This window comes from Ursus maritimus, unplaced genomic scaffold (genome assembly GCF_017311325.1).
Source record: "Ursus maritimus isolate PB19 unplaced genomic scaffold, ASM1731132v1 scaffold_5, whole genome shotgun sequence".
NCBI lineage: Eukaryota > Metazoa > Chordata > Mammalia > Carnivora > Ursidae > Ursus > Ursus maritimus.
Window position 1 is genome coordinate 13,322,424 of NW_024426663.1, and position 22,761 is coordinate 13,345,184.

Sequence of the window (22,761 nt, forward strand, 5' to 3'; positions counted from 1 at the left end):
TATGTGAAAAGGCCTGCCTGGAGCAAGAGAAAACCACAAGCACTTTCAGAATTTGGGAAGCCTACGTGTCTGTGGCAGAGAAGTGTTAAGAGATGATGGGTTAGGTATTCATATCAAACCATAATGGGTCTTTATGCTTTGCAAAGGAGAACAGTTTTTATTCTATATAAAATCAGAACCCCTGAAGGATTCTGAGCAGGAGACTGATTTATTCAAATATGTTTCAGGAAGATTATTCGGGCAGTAACGTGGAGGTAATTTTAAGGCTAATTAAAGAAGTATTTTCAAAACTTCTGGCCCAGCCAGCCACAGAGGTCTTGCTTTCTCCTACTCTGAACATTGATCAACAGTGGACCTCTGTTTGACCTCTGATTAATGACAGTGAATTGCCTGATGAGGGTGATTTGAAAGTGGGTCTAGAAGCCTCAAAACAGAGCTTAATATGGGCTCTTGGGTGGCTCTGTTGGTTAAGTGTGTCCAACTTGGTTTCGGCTCAGGTCATGACCTCAGGGTTGTGAGATCAAGCCCTGCATCCAGCTCTGAGCTCACTGAAGAGTCTGCTTGAGATTCTCTCCCCCTCCCTCTGCCCCTCCCCCTGCTCGTGACTTCTCTCTCTCTCTCAAATAAATAAATAAAATCTTTGAAAAAAAACAAAAGGAAGCCAAAACACAGAGCTTAATATAACCACAGACAGGCAAGGATGAGGGGCAGGAGAGGGGGAAGAAAGGCAGCAACTGAGGAAGAGATTTCCTAATCCCTGTGAGCCTGCAGGTCCATCATCAAGTATTCTAAGGTGAAGCTGGCCTCCACATACAGAGCTTCCATCAGAATTCCCATTCAAGGAAGACCTGCTAGGGAAACAGACCTACTCAGCCACAGAGGAAGGTCTTGCCAGCCAGCTGAATGAATCTCTTTGTCCATGAGTATCAATGGACTAAAGACCACCAAACATTTGAGGAAAACCAAAAACAAAAGAGAAAGGCCAAGTCAAACAAACAAAGAATATAAATAATTCAAGCCATAAATGATATAAGAGAGGATTCCAGTGAGTAGCCTCAGAAAACTGTAGAAGGATATTTATCCCTAAAATAGTTATGAAAAAAGGAGCAAGCAGGGAACAAGAAATTTAAAATATGATTGCCAAATTAGAACAATAAAAATAAGAGTAAATAGATGAGTGAACATAGGTCACAGCCAAAATACTGAAGGATGACAAAATAAAAAATAAATAGTAAAGTAAATCTTCTAGAACATAGACAAAAAGACAAAAAGATGGAAAAAAAATAATAAAGGAGACATGGAGATAAATCCTGGGGGTAAACATTAATAAGAGTTCTAGAAAGAGACAAAGGAAATAGAGGGGAGGAAATAAATAACAGATACAATTTTCTTTTTTTTTTTTTTTCAGATTTTATTTATTTATTTATTTATTTATTTAAGGTGGTGGGGGGAGAGAACATGAGTTGGGAGAGGGCCAGAGAGGGAGGGAGAGAATCTCAAGCAGACTCCCCACTGAGCTCAGAGCCCCAGGTGGGGCTCAGTCTCACAACCCTGAGATCATGCCCTGAGCCAAAACCAAGAGTTGGACGCCTAACTGAAGGAGCCACCCAAGCAGCCCAACAGAAACAATATTCTTTGAGTTAAAGAAAAGCACAAATTTTCCTATTGAAATGGCCCACCGTATTCCAAACAGGGTCATGATGGAAGAATCACAGAGCTCCATGGCTGTATGGAACTTAGGGACAACATTCTGCTTAAAAGATGAATCAAGATCTTTTTTTGATACTGGATTTATAATTGATGTCTGGTTTGGTTTTTAGTTTTTAATTTTATTTTAATGTAGATTGAATGTATATGTAAGATAGCTTTGGAGGACCTAATGCATTAGGGTAAAAACTGGCAAACCCAGTCAACAAAACCAAACAATTTTTTTGAAAAGATGAATAAGAAAGAAAAATCTTTGGCATTTCTGAGTAAGAAAAAATGCAAAGCATATACTACATTAAGCATGATAAAATGAATGCAATCACAGGAATATGATGTAAGAATACTACATAAACACATATTAAACAACAGAGATGATATTGTTTGGGAAGTCTTTATATTATCTATGGAACTCTTCCATATGTCTAAAATTATTTCACAATTAAAAGTTAAAAAAAAATCTTCAATGGCTCCCTATTACCTTCTTATTAAAGTCTAAATAAATAAAAGCTCTACAGCTGCCCCAACGTTCCCTTTCAGCTTTATCTCCCTGAATTCCTCTTCTGACACTCAGTGCTTCATCCTAACTGTTCCTCATTCATGCAGTGACCTCTTTTGGCTCCTACTTACGTGCATGTTCTGTCTCTATAATAAAACATAAATGCCTCAGGGACAGGGTCTGTATCTTTATATCCCTATGACTCCAAGCACTGTGCTTTGCATATAGTAAGTGCCCAATAAGTTTTGTTGAATGAATAGCTAAGTGAATGCATAACAAATCTCAAAAGTCAGTGGAGTTTATATTTGTCAATTATTGTATATAATCACTATTGGTTGATATACAAAATAGTATACACTATTATATATAACACAATACATCAAATAAGATATTTTACCTAACTGTAAGATGGTGGGCTGGCAAAGAAAAGTCAGGAACATTAAAATCAGGTAATATTATTATGTTCATATTTGTGGGTTAAAGTTTTGAAAGTGGATTAACTAAAAAATATTGATGTAAAAAAAAAACATCTAATTCTCTCTGAATTTAATTTATGCATAGTAACTTTCTGTCTACCCAATACCCATGACCAAGAATAAGCAAGATTTGGCCATTCCCTCACCCAGGTGTGCATTATGTTTGTTTATATGTAATAAATGCACTCATTATAATCTCCTACAATATAACATATTTGACAGATCAGTGAATGGATCTAGAGGATATAAACTTAAGAAATTCAAATCTCCTTGTTTTTGTTTTTGCTTTCACTACCTTGAGAATTATGAATTTCCCAATCATCTCATAAATTTCTACTCAAAATGATAGGGCTTCCCCTTGATAGTATATTCAACATCCTCCTTGTGGTCTTTAAAAAATAGAAGACAAAATGGAAAAACTGAACTCTTCAAGAGGGAGGCCTCTTGGTGATTTCTCTAATCATTTCAGGGTCTCCTTTACCTTATGTTTAAATCATTACATTTTAAGGTTCTCAGGAGGATTGTTAACATCCTTGCTTTAAAAGATGCAGAATTTCCTGAATCAGATGTTTTGAAAATGTGTTTGGGTGATTGGCTGACAAATCTGGCCCCTTAACCCCTCTGGCCCTCCAAAATATGATTTGAAAAAGGAAAACCAGGAAGTAAAAAAAAGAAAATTTCTCCTAAAGCAATGTCCTTATACTTTTCTTTGTCCGTTCAGAAACCATCTTAAATGCTATTTTCACCATATAACATTTCATCATGTTTTTACCAGCAGTTGGCCAGTAAGAGCCTACATGCTCATTCCTGCAATGCCTTTCACATAATCAAATGTCACCCTTGTGCATTGCAAATCATTTCACGATGGATTATTAATGCCAAGACCATGTGCTGAGACATGGAGAAACCATTATGCCAGCAGTAGCCTTCTTACTGAGCCATGGACGTCACCTCCAGTGGTGCCAAATAATTGAAAATACTTGAAGTGGAGTATGGGACTGGATTGAAGGATTAATCCTTCTGGTTTCATGAAAGCTGTAAAAGATTATGCCCATTCATTCTTTAGAAAAATGGTATTCAGACTGAGCTTTAGTTTTCTGATTAATCAAAGGAAAGCAGTCAAAGGCTCTGATGGACACAAACCACTGGTTTTATGCAAAGAAACCTCCCACTGAAGTAAATGGGAGGCTTGTGTCCAAGAAGACTAATTAAAGAATTTTCAGTTAATCTTGACACCACAACCCACAAAAAAGAGAGAGCCAGAGGGAAAGAAAGCAGTCAAAATCTTTTTTAAACTATGCCTTCATAAGCTACTATAATATTAGAAAAAGAGAAGTGAAAATATGATTCATTTTTTAATTTCAAAACAATTAATAAAATGATCTATTGATATTAAATTATTTTTCTTTTGGACAGTTATATTGAAACATATTAGTTCTTATTGTGTCTTTTTTAAAAGAAACCATCCTCTAATATTACAAGCATTCAGTAGGAATTCATGCATTTTGGACATATTTTCTTCATGCCATTCTCATCTAGGCAGTTAATCCTTCCCTCGCCACATATCATGACCATGAAAACTTGCAGTAATTTCCATTTCTTACAATAAAAGCAACACAAGGGCCATCAGATCAACGTCTGGCTCCCCTCTTGATGAACTCAGAAGGAAAGCCACTCACTGCTTCAGCAGCTGTTTTTGTTTTCAAGTGCAAAAAGAGAACTTATTTGAGTATTTTATCTTATTTTATATTTTGATAAAAAGGTTTGTGATTCAAGTTTTGTTTTCCAGCCAGTGACATGGCCTTCCATGTCATCTGCTAGAGTGACTTGGATTAATGAATTTCATTCTTATTTGGAATAAAAACCAAAAATTCCTTTGAGTGTAGTACTAGATCATGCGATTATTTATGTGCATAAGTTAGGATTGAATACAAAAATGTATCCTCTGGCTAAAATATTGATGCGATAGCTCAATTTATTTGAAGTGTAGGACACCAGTTCATTTGGGTATCATATTTTTCTCACATAAATATTTTTTGTTAAAATTTCTTCATGGAAAATAAATATAGGTGTTAAACATGGTTTGGGTATTTAGGCTGTTTGTATATTGCCAAGCAACCCATGGAACTCAGACATTTAATATTACCATAGCAAGCTGTTACTGATTTTTTTTTTCATTTTCAACCAATGTTCGGTGTTACATAACAGGGCTGCACAGTTGGGAGACGTGAGAGGAACACTCAGAGCAGAGAGATCCTAGTAAAGCTCTATCTCTAAAAGGCTTTTCATTTTTATGCCTCTTAGTTTTAAACCAAAACCTTTGCCTATGAAGATACCTAGAAAAATTACTTTTCCAAGATGCGTGCTGTCTAAAAGAGGATAGGACTGTTTGATTTTGTTGTGTTTAGTGACTTGAGGCAGTTAAGCACACTTCACCTGTATTATCAGATATGAAACATGTATTTTACACTCCCATGCATTGAATGATTCTTCTCAAAGTCCAGGGAATTAAAAGTATATTTAAATCACAATAAACTAAGTTTATAAAATTAAGTTTTTACCAGGAGAGAAGGACTAAGAGAAATTTTTATTAATTCATAGACTTGGCTAATTAGAATCATAAGGCTCTTTTCACTGCTTATTAAATGACGCCTAGCCTTAACATTCTATGTCTCAAATAGAGATTTAGTTCCTGCCATAAAATTGAGACTATTGCCCTGAACTAAAGCTGTTTTAATGCCAAGTATTTCTATTTGAAATCATCCATGACCTCTTCTCTGTCTCTAGACTTGTATACTTTGACTCAAATGCACAACACACTATGCAGTGTAACTTAACTTGTAAAGGAGGCATTTCCTGGTAGAAATCTCCACAGGAAAACATCCTGTTTTGCAACTAATGAGACCCAAAGATAGGAAGGTTAGCTATAACCCCTTCTCATTTGAAAGTCATATGTCAAGACTTTAATGACTTGCCCATGAAACTGGGAGTGCATATTGTTTTAATGAGACGTTGTATTTATTCCCCAGTCCCATTCCCTAACTTTAACGTGTGTCTTTTCTTAGCAAGTAAAATGAGTAGAGATGCTTGGCCTCCAAAGAGAATGGGAGAGTGCAGTGAAAGGAATGCTTAGGAAGAAAATCCACATGGTAAATAAAAGACTTGGGACTATCTTCACAGGAGTCTACAAGCCCCTAGTTGATGAGGTTTAGGAAGATGCTAACTGTCTCAGGAGTTGCTGAGTGAGGAAGAAAAACTGACTCCATCTTTCCCCATCCCCCCTCCATCCCTCTCAGTGCAATCAGAGCCAAGTCCTTTTACATCAAAGCAACTATAAAAATAAACCAAAACTTTGAGCCCTGATCAATTCATCTTGTCTTCACCTTAACTTGAAAAAAGAAAAAGAAGAAAAGAAAAAAGGGAAAAGAAAAAACCTCAAGGAGCAAAACACAACATGGTTTTGTAATAGTTACCAGGGACCTTGGTCTAGGTATGTGTGTAGAATAGCATTTGTGGCAGAGGTAAACGAGGAGGAGGCCAGGTGGTTTATATTATAAAAATAACATTCTGACCTACCATGTGCATGAAACGTTTCTTTCAGTTGACAGGAACTGGTGAGTTTTCTCTGAAAATTGGACTCCCAGACCACTCCCCTCCCCCATACCTAGCAAAGACCCCCATTCCCAGCACACACAGAGCTCCAAATTGTTCCCAACATATTTGCAGACAGCCTGACCTATGGAGAAAGAGACACAATATTAACTTGAGTGACTGAGTTTCAACGGTTGCCCTTTCTCACATCACCATCTGGAAGGGGAGAAAATGCTAATATATCCACAATTAGATAAATTGGAACACATGCAAATGTTCATGCTTAGACCAGGGCAGTCTAGGTCTTAAGGAACTGTAAAGGGGACAATTAACAGCAAGGCCTGGCTTTTGGCATTCTTTGTGCTGATGCCTTGCTGTCAGGATGAAACAAGGTGTTGGTGACACTGACCAGAGTTGGCAGACCATACACACAAACTCTGCAAGACACTTGCTGAGACTTGAACTCTGATTCACAAGAGCAAAATATTCCCAACCACCTGAATGACAGACATGACAGCCTAAAAGATTTGGGCAAGAATTCTCACCTCTCACAGAGTCAGTTTATTTGGTTTTGCCGCCTGCAAAGTCCCAGCTCAGGAGATCCCTTGGGTAAATGTGCTATTGAGCAAGTGCCACCTAAATAACACTGACCTGCCCTTGACCCCCAGGGGTGGGGGGAGTGGGGACAACGTCTTCAGCTTTGAGTTCATATGTGCATTCAATCTGTAACATTTGCTACTACACTATTCTTATTCAAAAACCTCATTCCTTATAGACTATTTTTCAACTCCTTGGCTACCATTGGTAGTGACTGAGTAAAGTGTGCCTAACTTGGTTTAGTACATTTTGGTCTACAAACCTTTTTTTTTCTTGATGTCTTTAAAATACAAATATGAAAATTCTTTAGAAGTCTTTTAAGATGAAGAAAATTTACTTAAATTGATGTCTTTCCACGTGCTTTCCCCTAAGAAACACTGTAGTTGAGATGTATGTACAGTAAAATCTTGGCATCCAGAAGCAGCTTTCAACACATGTATCCTCCCTATTTTCTAATACTAAACATGGGGGAAATTATTAATCAAATGAAGGCTACCAGGAAAGTAACGTTCAGTGTATAAATTTTGTCAGCCTAGCTAGAAACTGTTTCTATGAACAAGTAACACACTTGTCAATAATTTTAAAATATTTAATAAATAATTAACAATAAAACTCGTTTCTTAGTAGGGATTTCTATTTTTATAACACAGAGATGACTACCACAATTTTATTTCACTTAATTTAAGAACTTCTGTACATCCTAAAAAGTTGATTAGTCACTATTTTATCTCAGGACAATCTACTTAGCCCACAAATTAATCTTGGTTGATTAATTTGCCATTGTACAGTGTCACACTTTGGAAAATTATCATGGAAGAAATAAAAACTGCTGAGCAGAAAAGGAAAATTGAGACCTCACTTACTTAAGTCAGCAGTGCTTATATACTTCCTAAGGGCCTAATTTCAGAACTGTCATAAAGAACTTTTTTTTTTCAACTTGAACACGGCTTTCCTTGATTCTTGGGTAGAGGCAATTTCACTAGTGAGAAATTAGCATTTTGATGTTAGCAAAGGTGGATTTACCATTGTGATATTGTGATTTATAATAAGAAATATATATTTGGTTTTTATTCTGGTCCCTGGCGTAGACCTCCTAAAACCCTTAGAATTTCCTAAGTGGTAAGAATGAAAAAGGTATCTTTTATTATCCATAACAAAACCCTTTCTACCACACTTAAGTTCATGTTAATGAGGTGGTTTCTGAAAAGCCCCTAATGAGGGTGGCTGGTTGCCAAGGGAACCAATCACATGATTAGAAGGTTGAAAGTTTTAGCCCTAGCATCTGACCTCCTAGGCAAGGAGAGGGGCTAAAGATTGACTTAATCATTGATGGCCAAAGATTTAATCAATCATGTTTCATGTTATGAAACCTCCATAAAAATCCTAAGTGTTGGAACTCGGAAAGCTTCTGGATTGGTGTACATATGGAAGTTCTGGGAGGGTGGTTCACATGGGAAGGGCATGGTGCTCTGAGCCCCTTCCCACACTTGTGCCCTATGCATATTTTCCTCTGGCTGTTTCTGAGTCCTATCCCTTTATAATAAACCAGTTAGCTTGTAAGTGACCATTTTCCTGAGTTCTGTAAGTTGTTCTAGCAAATGATAGAACCAGAGGAAGGGGTCATGGGAATTACTCATTTTTAGCTGGTTGATCAGAAACCCAGGTGACCATCTGGAATTGCTATTGATGTCTGAAGCGGGGGCAGTCTTGTAGGACAGAGCCATTAATCTGTGGGATGTGATGCTATCTCCAGGTAGCTAGTTTAAGAATTATGTTAAATTTTAGGATACCCAGCTGGTGTCGTAGAATTCGTTTGCGTGAGGCAATTAGTTGTGTTGGTGAACAGAGTATAGAAGTGTAGAATGTTATAGTATAATAGAGGAGAGACTTACCCTTTTCAACCACGAAGCCAGTGAAGGTTCTGCTCAGATTCCTTCCAAATCACAATGTCAGTTTTTAAAATTTCGTATTGTTCTTCTTAAACAAAGTCCCCCAAATTATGTAAACTTCAGGCCCCACAAAACCTGATTCTGCCACTGACATTTAGGAATGGGACACAGAAGGGACAGAAGCTAGAGCAGTATTCCTCTAAAAATTGTCCTGGGTTCACCTGCCTCAGAATCACCTGGAAAGCTTCATAAAATGCAGAACCCCCCCCCCACTCCCAGTGCAATCCATCTAAAGAAACTGATTAAGTGGGTCAGATTGGGGCCCGGGAATGTGCATGGTTAACAATTTCCCCAGGTGATCTTACTATGAACACTAAAGTTTTTGAACTCTTGGTTCAGATTCCTGGCCTAGGCTTATCAATCATCTTCATAGTGTACCCTGTGGGCTCCTATGTCTTGTTGGTGATCTAACTTGCAAAATAAAATATAAGGCAAGAATGAGATGGTCTTGGGATAATTTCTTATCCAGTAGAGCTGGGAATGTTTAATTTAAATGATTTTTGCTCTTGAAGAGTTAGCAAACACTTCTTAAAATTATTGAGCTATCTTATGTGGTAAAATTCCAAATTCTCTTGGCCCCATACTTAATCAAGGGATCACTTTCAGGAGAACCCTCCTATACTGTTGGTGGGAATGCAAACTAGTGCAGCTACTCTGGAAAACAGTATGGAATTTCCTCAAAAAGTTGAAAATAGAGCTACCCTATGACCCAGCAATTGCACTACTGGGTATTTACCCCAAAGATACAACTGTAGTGATCCGAAGGGGCACATATATACACACACACACACACACACACACACACACACACACAATGGAATACTACTCCAACCATCAAAAAATGAAATCTTGCCATTTGCAACAACGTGGATGGAACTAGAGGGTATTATGCTAAGCAAAATAGGTCAATCACAGAAAGACAATTATATAATCTCACTCATATGTGGAATTTAAGAAACAAAACAGAGAATCATAAGGAAAGAGAGGAAAAAATAAAACAAGATGAAACCAGAGAGGGAGACAAACCATAGGAGACTCTTTATCATAGGAAACAAACTGAGGGTTGCTGGAGGGGAGGGGGTGGGGGGATAGGGAAACTGCGTGATGGACATTAAGGAGGGCCTGTGATGTAATGAGCACTGAATATTATATAAGACTGATAAATCACAGACCTGTACCTCTGAAATGAATAATACATTATATGTTAATTAATTGAATTTAATTTTTTTTAAAAAAGGGGGATCACTTTGAGCCAGCATGAGAAACTTTCTACAGGGCATTTGATCTTCTTATCTAATCATAGCTGACACCTCTCTCCATTTCCCTCCTCCCTATAGTCCAGATAGAGGAAAGCACTGAAAGGACAGTAGAAGGGAAGCAGATATTAAAATAATTGTCACACATTGCCCTCCTCATTGAGCACAGTTGCTTGTCACAGGGTGCTGCTTCTGCTTTGGCCTTTTGTTCTAATGAAGTTGAGTTTGTCATGCAGGGATGGGTGGAGATAATCTTGAAGTCTTTTGTCAAAATGACCCACAGAATATCAAAGTAGGAGCTTTGGCTAAAAAACTATATTGATTTGGGGAGTACTATGAGATTTTAGCCAAATTATATATTTTCTCTATTTCAAGGTGAGTGATCATTTCTGTGATAAACAGAATAGTGTAGTAATTAAAAATCTGGGCTCTCAAGTCAGGCAGACTTGGGGATGAATCTTTTTATCGTCACCTTTTCTTTGTGGGGGGGGCAGAGGAAGAGAGAGAGAGAGAATCTTAAACAGGCTCCATGCTCAGCACGGAGCCCAACGTGGGGCTCGATCTCACAACCCTGAGATCATGACCTGATCTGAAATCAAGAGTCAGAGGCTTAACTAACTGAGCCACCCAGGCACCTCTTTTTCATCACTTTTTAAGTTGTGTGACCTTGGGATATGACTTGTTTCCTCATCTGCAAAATAAGGATAACAACAAAGAGAAATGCCTTTATATTACTGATCTATGGCTGGGTAACAAATTACCTCAAAACTTACATTCTTTGTCTCATATTGTTTCTGGGGATCAGGAATCTGGAAGCAGCTTAGTTGGGTAGTTCTGGCACAGGGTCTCCTCGAGGTTGTAGTCGAGCTGCCAGTTGAAGCTGAAGTCGTCTGAAGTCTTGATCGGTTCCGGAGGATCAGCTCCAATCTCACTCAGATGTCTGTTGGCAGAAGGCATCAGTCGCCTACCAGGTGTGTCTTTCTGTAGGACTGCTTACAACCTGGCAGCAGACTTTTCCCAGAGCAAGCTATCTAAGAGAGAAAGCAAGTGTTACCAAAACAGATGCCACGGTGTCTTTTATAACCTAATATTGAAAGTGACATACCATAACTTCTGTCATATTCTATTGTTTACATAGACCAGCCATGGTATAGTGTAGGAGGAGACTGCATACGGGCATGAATGCCAGAAACAGAGATCACAGGGAGCTGTCTCAGGGCTGCTTACCTCTGTCTTGGAATAGTTTTCCTCAGCAATGCTACAGACACTCTTTTATTTATTTATTTATTTTTATTTTTTCCTTTAATTTTAGATGAGAGCCAGGAGGCTTTGAAATGATCGTAGTGGTTTATAATGTACCAGCAAATGAAAGGCATCTGAGCATCAAGATAAATGCCTGAGTGGGGTCTACTAGCCACTTGAAAAGCATGTGGCTCCACATGCCTAAGAAATCCACAGCTGACTTTAGTAAAATCTCAAGTATTAAATATTGCAGCTCTGCACTTTAACAAAGTGCAAAGGACAGAAGTTGTCTCTCTATATTAACAAGTAAGAATGGTTAGCGGATAAGGCACAATTTACAAATCTGTATTTATGATTGGGGTCTGGCTGAAAAACAGCAAGAATAAACCATACAACCTGGGAAGTCTAATTCTAGCAGGAAGTTGCTTTGAAATAACATCATACTTCATTCACTCCCCAACTGATGTCTTTGATGACCAGTTTGGACACATCAATAAAATATCCTGTCACTTACCATATTTTATTTTCTTGCAGCATTTCCTACTGATGGTAATTCTAACAGTGCCTGTTCTTACAGCAGAATCCACACTCTGATTTACATTTGCCAAGCGGACTGCTTTTGGCTAAATTTCTTGCCCAAGTGCAGGCCCTTATGGTTTGAGAGATCTCATTTAAGGATCCCTTAAGAAAAATATGCAGCCTTTACTGGCTTGGATTTGTAGCTCCAACTTTTAGAAGAAAGCGGCTGGTTAACATTATAGACATTTTGAAGTACTAGTCTTTCAGAAATGCAAAGAACAATAGCAAGAAAAGCCTTTTGATGGTTCAGAATTTATTTTATTTTATGTACTTATTAATTGGTACACTTTCTCCCCCATTTTAACCGAAGATTCTGTACACTGAAACAATAAGTAAAGACATGTGTCTGCTTTAAAATCTTGATACTGGTTAAGTCTCCATAGACCTTTTTCATGCTTTCTGGGAAAAGGCTCTTCTGTTCTCTCAGCCCAGCAGTACTTTGATCTCAGAAGCAGTGCCATTTGGTTGTAAATGTATGTGGCGCCTTTGATCTACTACTTAGCTGGTCTTATTTAAAATAGATAGCTTCTTTTATCTAAGTAGTGTTTACTAGGTCTCTCTCTATGAAAGATGGTTTAAATTGCTATTATTTAGATAGAAAGTTACATAAAGTTTCTTAGGATTGCCCAGATCTGAATCTAGTTCTCCAAACTCTAAAACCCCAATGGCTCTATTATAGATTTTGTAAAGCAAATTCCTATTAAAATGAGCTACTCCTACAGATGTCAGGTAATATTTGTAAAAACTTTGTTTGCTTTTTGATAGGAAACTGATTTTCCAAAGAACAATAAGCATATCCTACACTCAGGCAAAAATGGTCATTTTAGAGTATCTGAACTTAATGACCAATTATCGCTCTGAAATTCACATATTAATATATTTTTATATTACTGCATTATACATACCACATAGGGTATATTGAAATAGGATTTTTTCTAAATAATGAGTATATATATTTAATTCTCTTCTTTACGAGGATTTCTTGAATATTTTGTCAGGTGCCTTAATGACTTTTGTTTGAATTTTCTAGGCCTCATTCAGTTATTCATTCAACAAACTATATTTCAAGTACAGAGACACAAAGATGACTTAGTCACAGATTCTGCTTTTAGGTTGCTCACAGCCTAGGGTTGTGGGGCAGAGCATTAGCAGATAATTTCATGGCAGTGTGGTGAATGCCTGTCATTGACAGTGATACTCCCACCCTGGCCTTGGGAGTGGAAATGGAAAACTTTCTGGAAGACGTGGCACCCGAGCTTCATTGCAAACCTGCCAACTCAGAACTCAATGTCCTATAAATTCCCAGCCAAGTCCATAAGTCAAAGTCAACCTACCTGTCCAGCCATCCCTAATTTAATACAAGACCCCTTGGGAGGAGTCTAAAGCTTCAATGGCTTTTGCTACCTGAAGCTACCCCAAAGCCTTCTTACTTGTCATTCAACTCTAAGGAGGAAAACCCCAAACCACTTTCACATACATTTTAGAACTTTTGCACCATTCTTTATTTAAAAGGAGATACTGGAACTCTCTTTGTGTTGTAAACTAAAATAGCCGTGTATATTGCTATTTTGTTAGGCTACCAACACGTGTTTTTTTCTATCCTTTTTGGTGTCATGTTCCTATTTCAGAAGTCTTATCATTACTTCATCTGAATACTAACCACGTGTGAGCATTTCCAAGTGCTGACCCTGGGAGTAGGCAGGAGGAGCGTGGAGGATGCTCAAGAAATATATAAGTGGGCCTTCCCAGGCCTGAAGGTTGGGAGGGGGGCAGGAAGAAGTAATCTGTAGTCAAGGATGGGATCATTACAGTAGCAGTCACAACTGTCCAAAGAGGGAGGTCGAAGAGGGAAAATCAGAGGGGCCTGGGGCCTGACCTCAGGGCACTCATACAGGGTTTGTGGAGATGGAGAGGAGAGGCCAGCCTCTTGAGGATACAAGAACATGAGTTTGGAGCATTCCTCGGTCAGTGCAGGGATGGTCAGTGTGGGGCAGATGAGGTAGAGGCAGGGATGTGTGGAAAGCAAACTGAAGGGGTTTGGCTTTTTCCCAGTGGAGTTACTGAGTCCTTGAGGCTGCAAAATGGGAAAATAAAGTGGGATCTTTGGTACTTGCCCTGTTCTTTCATATCAGTCACCAAACACTACTGATTCTGAGAATCATGCATTTTAGGTGGTAGGAGTCCTAGAGATCAGAGAGCCTGGCCTTCGCATTTGACCAGTGAGGAAATAAGTCCCAAAGGTCAGGAGGCCTGGGTCTCACAATCACTAAGTAGCAGAGCCAGGGGTGCCGGTTGACCTTTTTGGTCAGGACCTGAGCCTGAGCTTCTCTTCCTGGGGCTTGTTTCCCACCAGGAGTTTTGGAGGAGGGTCTAGGACCCTTGACAGTTCACAGGAACCTGTAAGAGAAAGAGCATCCCACCCTCCAGTAGGAGTGGGCTCCAAGGACAGTACACTTCTCATAGGGCTTCATCCTTCTATCTGGACCCCCAGGGTCTACACCAAGCCAGAATTTGAATAAAAGGAGCTGTAGTTGGTAACAAAAGAGACAGAAAGGATAGAAAAGAATCAGGATACATTGAGCGGATACATTGAGCAGATCCGTATGAGTCACAGGAAAGCCAGGTTAGGAGAATAGAGAGCAATATTACTTTTAGGACAATTTTTTTTTAATGAGTTGCTAATCATTTAAATGAATTGCTAATCATTTAATGAGTTGCTAATCATTTTTTAAATGAAGTGATAGTCCGCCTATGTTTCCTAACTTCAGAAAGGCCAAATGGAGCATGTCCCACCCAAACTGTGTGGACTGAGAGCAAAGTGGACTTTAGAAGGAAAGTGGGGTATAAATGCTGGAAAAGCCAAAACAATAGATTTTGACAGCAGCTCCCTTGTCCTGACCTGGACGCGTGAGTACATGTAAGACTGGGATAGTCCCATAGAGTATTACCATGTGCCAGGTATTCTCAGTGCTTCATGGATATTAAATAATTGTGTCTATCCTTAGCTCGATGACATATGTGTTACTATTATTCCCATTTACAGAGGAGGAATTTGAGGCACAGAAAGGCTAACTTGCCCACAGTCTTTCAGCTAGTAAGTACCATAGCTGGGATCTGAATCTAAGCAGTCTGACTCCAGAACCAGTGTTCTTAGTTATTGTGTTAAAAATATGTCCCATTTTCCTTCTTTCCTTACATTTTTTCCCTCTGAAATAAGAATTTGAGGAAGGCCCTGAAAATGAATGTAATCACCAAGTACACAAGAGTAGCTATTATTACTTTTATTATTATTTATTAACAGTATGCAAAGTCTCTGGTGCAGAGTAGACATTCAAAGACTGTAAAATAAGACAAAAATCATTTGAAGACCAACCAAGACATTTGCATGGACTCTAGGGCAGAAGGAAAATCTGCATGATCTTCAGGGGATTAGCAATGGGTAAGAAAAAAATACGTGCAGAGAGTAAGTGTATGAATGAAAATATCCAGCAATCCATTGAGGCAGTGGCATAAATGGTGAGATGCTGACTCCTGTAATGACTCCCTTTCTTCTTCCCTTCTCAAGTGCTGCTTAAGTAGAGCTGAGGCCAGACGGGATGCAGCTAAAGTGGCCCTAATCAACTCCCTCTTCAATGAGCTGCCCTCTCGAAGGATCACTAAGGAATTCATCATGGAGAGTGTGCAGGAAGCAGTTGCCTCCACCAGTGTGAGTACCCACTAGCGCAGAGAGCTGGATTCACTGAAACACCAAGGCATTTGAATCTGGGGCAATACTAAAGTGAGCAAATTCTTTGAGAATTGTGCAAGTTTGGGAAGACTGGCTGGCTTGGTTGTGAGTTTGAACCTCACATTGGGCACAGTTAAAAAAAAAAAAAAGACTTGTGCGGGTTTAATTTTTACCCATGAAATCACTGATTTTCAGCAAAATGAACACTTGGATTGGAAATCAAGAAATTGGAGCTGGTTCCCTATGCCGCATCTCAGAAATATTTTTTAGCTGCCCTGGATGACCATTAATCAAATTTTAAGTCAAAGTAGATAATTTGATCCATCCTGATTTGTTTATTTGAATGTTTGTTGTTTGAAAAGTATTGATTCTTTTAGGGCCTGGGAATGCATGCAATTGAATACTGCTTTAATCTAGAGATAAACTAGCTCATTTTTTCCCCAAACTTGACTAATCATAAAAGTTATCTGAAGTGCTTATTAAAAGTGCCAATTCCCCCACCAGTGTGGGGGTCCAGCAATTTGTATTTTTAAGGAAAGGCTGACTACTTAGACATGAAAAATCCATATGCCCAATATTTGTTAGCTCTTAGAATTATCATACTTAATATTAATTCTTTCAGAGAGTTGAAAATTTTTTTTCAGAGAAAATTTCTGTTAATGGACATAATTAATGCAAAAACGCTTTAAGAGCAAAAACTCTTGTCTTAGAAATTTAAGTAGAATACTTTCTCAGCAATCCAGGAGTAGATGATTTGCCCCATGAATTATTTAGAATTTCTGATACTTGATACCTCCCAACTACAAACAATGGAGGAAGGCTTGGTTTCCCACTGCGGCAGGTGTCTCCCTGTGTAGTCCTCCAAAGGCATTACTGAGGGAATTAGCCACCTCCTGGCTTTGCTTTTAGCATGGATAAACCCCATCCGAGATTCACATTCTCTGATTACCTTAATCTGATTATAAAGGTTCTGTCATTTTGGAGAAGCTGCTGAAAATGAAGGACACATTGTCACACTAGCAGTGACCCTTCGGTTCCTTTTTCCATCATAAATACTCTTGTCACTCACAAAAGAGATAAGAGAAGGGGCAGAGGACGAGAGTGTCTGACCTGGCAGGGAGACATCAGGGAGCTCTGTTCTATATCTGCTGTCAGGATGAAAGGAAGCTTTTATTTTCTTGACTTGTAAATTTCAAGGGCCTTTGAGGAAGAGAAGTTAGGAAAATGATGCCTGATTTATATGTGTGGAATTTACTCAGAAGCAGGGAGGGGCCCTCAGTGTAAATGTAATTTATCATTTTTTCATGGAAATTTCTAAAGAAGGAGAATATATAAGGTTTGCAGGCTTCTGGATGGATTTCCTCTGGGATATTTAAAAAGCCAACATAAATATTTCAGCAGCAGCATGTTAATGTTATTGCATTCAGAAGCTATAAATTTAGGGCTATCTGATGCTGGCGGTTGTTTGTTCAGCCTCACAAAGGCATTGCCCACCTTCCCAGAAATCCGAGGTCCTGGGATCCTGCAGGGTAGGCCCCAGTGCCAACCCAGCACTTGTGCTGGCTTTTTTTACTGCCACTACCCTTAACCAAATTGAAGGGCAATTTCATTTCTACTCATCACCCCACCCACCTTGTTTCTTAAAGATTAAGGAGTCCAGAAGTGAAAAAAATATACACCAAGATCCATGTCTCCAGGTCAAACACCAGCGTATTATAAAAACCTCTCATTAAGAATCGTGGCAGTAAAATATGAATGGTCCAAACAACCAGAGAATTCTTTCCCTGTCAGTTATATAATCTTGCCTGGTTACCATCAAATCAGAACAGGTTAAGCATTTCAAGATTTCAAATCACAGATGAAGGCAGTCTCAGAGGGCAACCACACAAACATTACCACCACAACAGCAAAAACTTTGTGCAAAGATACAGGAATTTCTACTTCGGGAAAATATTCTTTTAGCAAATATATAATCAGTTAACATTCAAATGCATGTTCAAATTGATTAAAAAATCCTCTTTATTCTGAGCCATGGTGTAAAAAGCTCAATATACTAGAAGTTTCACTGTAGGGCCACAGCATTCGCTTGTGACCATAAAAGAAGAGGGGAAAATCCATACTATTGTCCTTTTCCGCTTTCTTCCCAAGGGCACATTGGATGATGCAGATGACCCCAGCACCAGCATTGGAGCCTACCACTACATGCTGGAGTCAAACATGGGGAAGACCATGCTGGAGTTTCAGGTACCTGACTTCCTGCTACGTGGTTATTTTGCTACACAATCCAGACACCGGGGAGATTGCCACTCTTATCATTAACATCTCCTGTCCCAATAATCTTGTCTTTTTTTGTTTTGGTCATTTTAATTTAACTCTCTTCGAATCCAGCATAGTAGCTCTGTCTTTGCCTCACCTCAGGAGGCTAAAACAAACAAGCAAATAAGGCACAGGCTTTGCTTTCTTAAAGCAGAGTAAAGCACTTAGGTCTAAGAAACAGCTGGGGAACACCACCATCTGAAGACTTGTAACATTTCACCAGCTTTTCAGTACAAAGTTCCCTTTTAAGCCAAATGAAACAGTTTGAAGTGTTGGTTGTAACCATTTGGTTCTTAATTTTCCGAAGTCATAGAGGAAGTTGTCTGTAATGTACATTAAACAATGCCCCCCTCAGTTCTGGTATTTCCATTACACAAGATCTGCCACCACCCATTGTTAACTAGATCAAAATCTTCAGCAAACTGTAACCCTGTTTCATCCACTGCTGACAAGTGGTAATAGAGCTGAGGAACCACACTACCTATTATTTGCAAATTAAATAACTACCTTAATAACATTAACAATAAGAATAATAATAGCCGACACTGATTGGCTGCTTACTTTCTCTAACGCTGTGCTCACTGTGCTAAGCATTTAACAAATATCCTAGTTGAACACTCACGATAAACATGAGTATTTACTATCCCCATGTCATCATTGTAGGAAGTGTGCCATAGAGCTTAGTCAATTGCAGAACAAGGACCCACACAGTCTGATTTCTGAGCTCACACCCCTAACTGTTATCAGGGCAGATGAAAATTCAGTAGTGATTGGGCATGAAATGTGTGCCCTCTAAAAAAATTAACCTTGAATGTTAAATATCCATATATACACAATGCTAGTAGGAATCAATACGCAGTGTTATAATAAAGAGACTCTACCCCCAGTATTTCTATTGCTTTAGGTTAGATTCCCAGAAGCCATCAGAGATATAGTTTTATGGACCAAAATGTTCATCACAGTGTAATTTACAACAGTGTTTCATCTGAGCCCTGAAGCCACCAGCTTTCAAATACCTTTCAAAGTGTTTTCTGGACTGCAATGGCATAGCCACTTTTCAGGTAGATACGTCCCTCCTGCCCATTTTTTTTAAAAACCAGTATTTTCTGTCATTAGTCCCCTCCTTTGACTGAAGCAAAAATACTCCCTCTTCATTTGATCTTCCTTTTCTTTTTAAGTGGCGGTGGTCTCACTGATTTTTGGTGTTGATTGCCTTGGGTTTGAAGAGAGCCTACCCTCTGGAATAGACAGGGGCATGCATGAGTTCAGTGATTCTGGGCCCAGACTCTGAAGTGGGCTGGTTCGGTTTAGCTTGGCTCTACTTTTCACCTCTAAATCCGTTACCTCATTATATGTAAATTAGGGAGACTAATAGTACTGGTGCTACCTCCCGGTGCCAGTGTGACCATTCAATGGGACAATAATTGAAAGAGTCCAAAATAGTTCCTGGCATATCGTAAATGCTCAATGAAGATTGACAACTGTTATTAGACATACTTCTGAAGAAGGACTGCTGCACTTGAAATGCCAAAGGCTACTGCATGGATTCCCTTGACAACTTTATCTAACTTCAAGATTTCAAATGAGGACAAGGCAATACCCTGCAAACATTTCAGAGTTCTTACTATAGAATAAAAGGGTGGAACTATAAAGGGTCCATGCTTTTCCTCCATAATGATCTAAAGTTAAACAGAGAAGAAAAAAAAAAAAAAAAAGGAGGAGCATAATACAAGCAAAAGAACGCCAATTTTAAAAACTGAACAGAACTATGTCTGAAACCTGCTCTACCACTTCCTGCCTGGGCACATAACTATCTAAGACTCAGTTTTCTCATCTCTGAAATAAGAATCGTAATGCCCATTGTGTAGGATTTTTGTGGAATTTACATGACATTTAAAAAGCATCTAGTATACCAATTTTCCCAAGGAAGAACCCCATTTATTTTAATTCCTCCCCTCTCAACCCCAACAAAAGAATATTGTACTTCTCTTATGATAAAATGAATGTTGCCTGCCTTGGTACATAGTAACTTGTATGTGATTTAGTAGCTCTTTTCAGAAAATTAAGAATGATTTTTGAATGCAGTTGAGTTAGTCTGCCAAAGATGGAGAAGGCAAGATTAAAAAAAATTTCTTAAAATTTTGTCCAAGTACCATGAATGGCTGTACTCAACCACCTTTTAGTAATTCTTAATTACCTTGTGATGGGCTGTATGTTTTCTGTGTGGTCTATGTAGTAAGGAACTTAAATATGTAAAATAATAACTTGAATCAAACTGTGGAAATGCTTCATAAATTCTCATAAAAGAGGCTGGGAGCAGGATGGGGGACACAGGAAGAGGAAGATGTGGGGCAGGAAAAATCCAAACTCACTCCCCCGGTAGGGATGCTGACAACCCAGGAGGAGAGCCATGGAGCACATCCCTTTTCCTTCCGCCAGTTCCAGGTTGCCTGCTGGGTCCTAGCACATTCCTTGGTGGCCCTGGGTTAAATGCATCAGCTTGTTTCTGCACATAATGGGAATTGACCACAGACCCAGGCTTTGTTTGCAGCCGACATAGCAATTCAGTACCCCTGGTGGGTAATAGATGTGTGTCTGTATCTAGCTACGGATGACTATACGGTATAAAAACAAGGCTGGTGTCTGCAGGCTTTCCAGGGGGGCTGTCAAGGAGGCAGCACTCAGAGGAAACATGATAGGCTTCTGCTTACGTTTACTTCGTGGGAGGGAAGCTGAGTAGCCTTGCCATACAGAAAACTGCCTGATGTTTGGGGGGAGGGATGGCGACAGTGCTAGCCACTGGGTCTTGTCAAGGTCAGATTTGAGACGGACTTTGACTGAGGCTGGTTAATATATTTATTCTGAAGCCTAATGCAGCCAAGGACGAGTTGTTTATTTACATCTTTGCTAAATTCTCCAGGTCGCCTTTTAAAACTTCATCCCATAAACAAATTTCCTCTTAAATCCATTCTCTTGGGTGGGGAGATGGTGCCCACCTGTTTTTCAAGTTCTCCATTTACAGTGTTTGTTTTTCTTATTTCTGATGAATCACAGAACCAAGCGAGTCTCCCAGACAAAGTTCCAGAGAGAAGCAGAGTGCATTTTCTCCCCAAGAAGTAGCTGAAAGGGCAAACATTGTTCCTAATAGGAGGCAACACCAGGAAGCACTGTGAGGACAGAGCCCAGCTGTTGGTGGTTTAAACTGGATGAATGACAAATCAAACCAGGAAAGCTGTAGAATGAAAACTGCAACTTGGCAGGAATCACAGGGCTTGCTTCTCCATTCGATTTCAAATTTATTTTACTGATCAGGACTGGCCACATAATTCTTGGGGCCCATATAAAATGAAAATGCAGGGCCTTTTTAAATAATTACTAAGAATTTTAAGTCAGTGGAGCATTAAATCAAGCTTGGGGTCCTGTGTGACTGCACAGATCACAAGCTCATGCAGCTGGCATTGTCCCTGAGACACACTCACCAGAAGGGACCAGACTAGGGTAAGGAGACTTAGGCCTTCACCTCAGGCACAAAATTTAAAGGAGTGTCAAAAAACTCAGTGATCAAGACAATATTATAATGTAGTATTTTAAAAACTCAAAATGAATATGTAAAAATTCTTAACAAAAAATATCAAAATTTTAAATAAAGAGAATTTTTTAAAAAGATTTTATTTATTAGAGAGAGAGAGAGAGAGAGAGAGTGAAGTGTAGGGGCAGAGGGAGAGGAAGAAGCAGGCTCCTTACTGAGTAGGGAACCTGACACAGGGCTCGATCCAGGACCCTGGGATCATGACCTGAACTAAAGGTAGATGCCTCACCGACTGAACCATCCAGGTGCTCCTAAAGACAGAATTATAAGTAAAGGAACCTGAACTTTCATGGCTCACCTTAAATCTTGCTTCACTCACCTCACCCTAGTCCCAACCCAATCTATAGGCCAGCTTCTTGTTTATCTGTCAGCCTACCCAAATTCTCCAGGGTTCTAGATCAGCCACATAACAAATAGCACAGCACAAAGACTTAAATGAGGAGCAGGACAGATCGCTCACCAAACAGATTTCCTTTAAAGTGATAAGGCTTTGACAGATAGAACACAGAACTGTGAAAACCAGGCAGCAAGGAATCCTGGTAAAACCAGGAAATGAATCCTTACTAAAGTCCACAGCCCTCTCCTTGCCAGTCTACAATAATGCAAGGATTTCCGATGGAACCAATAAAAGCCATACAAGGATTTCCTGGGCTCCTACAGCTTTGGGAAGATCTGAGGATAGTGAATTTGGTCTTATGAGGGGAAATAAAGTGTGACAGGAAGAATGTGTAAATGTTACATAGTGATGGTAAGATTAGTATCTCTACAGAGGAGGGCAAGAACTAGATTGGGACATAATGTATGAAGGCAGAAAGAAGGTCATCTTCCTTGTGGGATTTTAGGAACAAGAACAGCACTGAGGAAGAGGCAGTTGTGCTACAGCAAAAACTCCTTGGGGATGGAATAGAAATTTAGACAAACCAGAAGGGGTGTGAGGGGGGTGACTCTCCTGCAGTCAAAAACAGCTCAAGTCTCTGCGGGGAAGTTTTTGGGACATGTAGGTTGCCAAGGGACATGAGAACGATTTCTGACTCTGTTCACAGCAGAATTGTGGGTTCTAAAGTCTTAGGAGGATTGCTGGGTGAAATTATGGAAGTTTATCTGGAAGGGGAACGACGGTTAGTATATAGATAAGAACGAGAGCTTAGAACACATTGGAGGAAGAATATGTTCCTAAGGCAATAATTGTCGGAGGATGGAATTAAGAGCCCTATAGGGTGTTTCTCAAACTGGGCC

At 39.3% G+C, this 22,761-nt stretch overlaps 1 protein-coding gene across 2 annotated transcripts in view; it reads left to right on the forward strand.

Annotated features, from left to right (window-relative positions):
• The window catches only part of LIX1 (limb and CNS expressed 1), a 51,602-nt gene that overhangs the window by 21,345 nt on the left and 7,496 nt on the right, over positions 1-22,761 (forward strand). For both annotated transcript variants that reach the window (XM_008700892.2, XM_008700894.1), the window contains exons 4-5: positions 15,459-15,599; positions 17,769-17,864. In XM_008700892.2, coding sequence (XP_008699114.1) covers positions 15,459-15,599; positions 17,769-17,864 — 237 coding nt within the window. The remainder of the gene's footprint in view (positions 1-15,458; positions 15,600-17,768; positions 17,865-22,761) is intronic.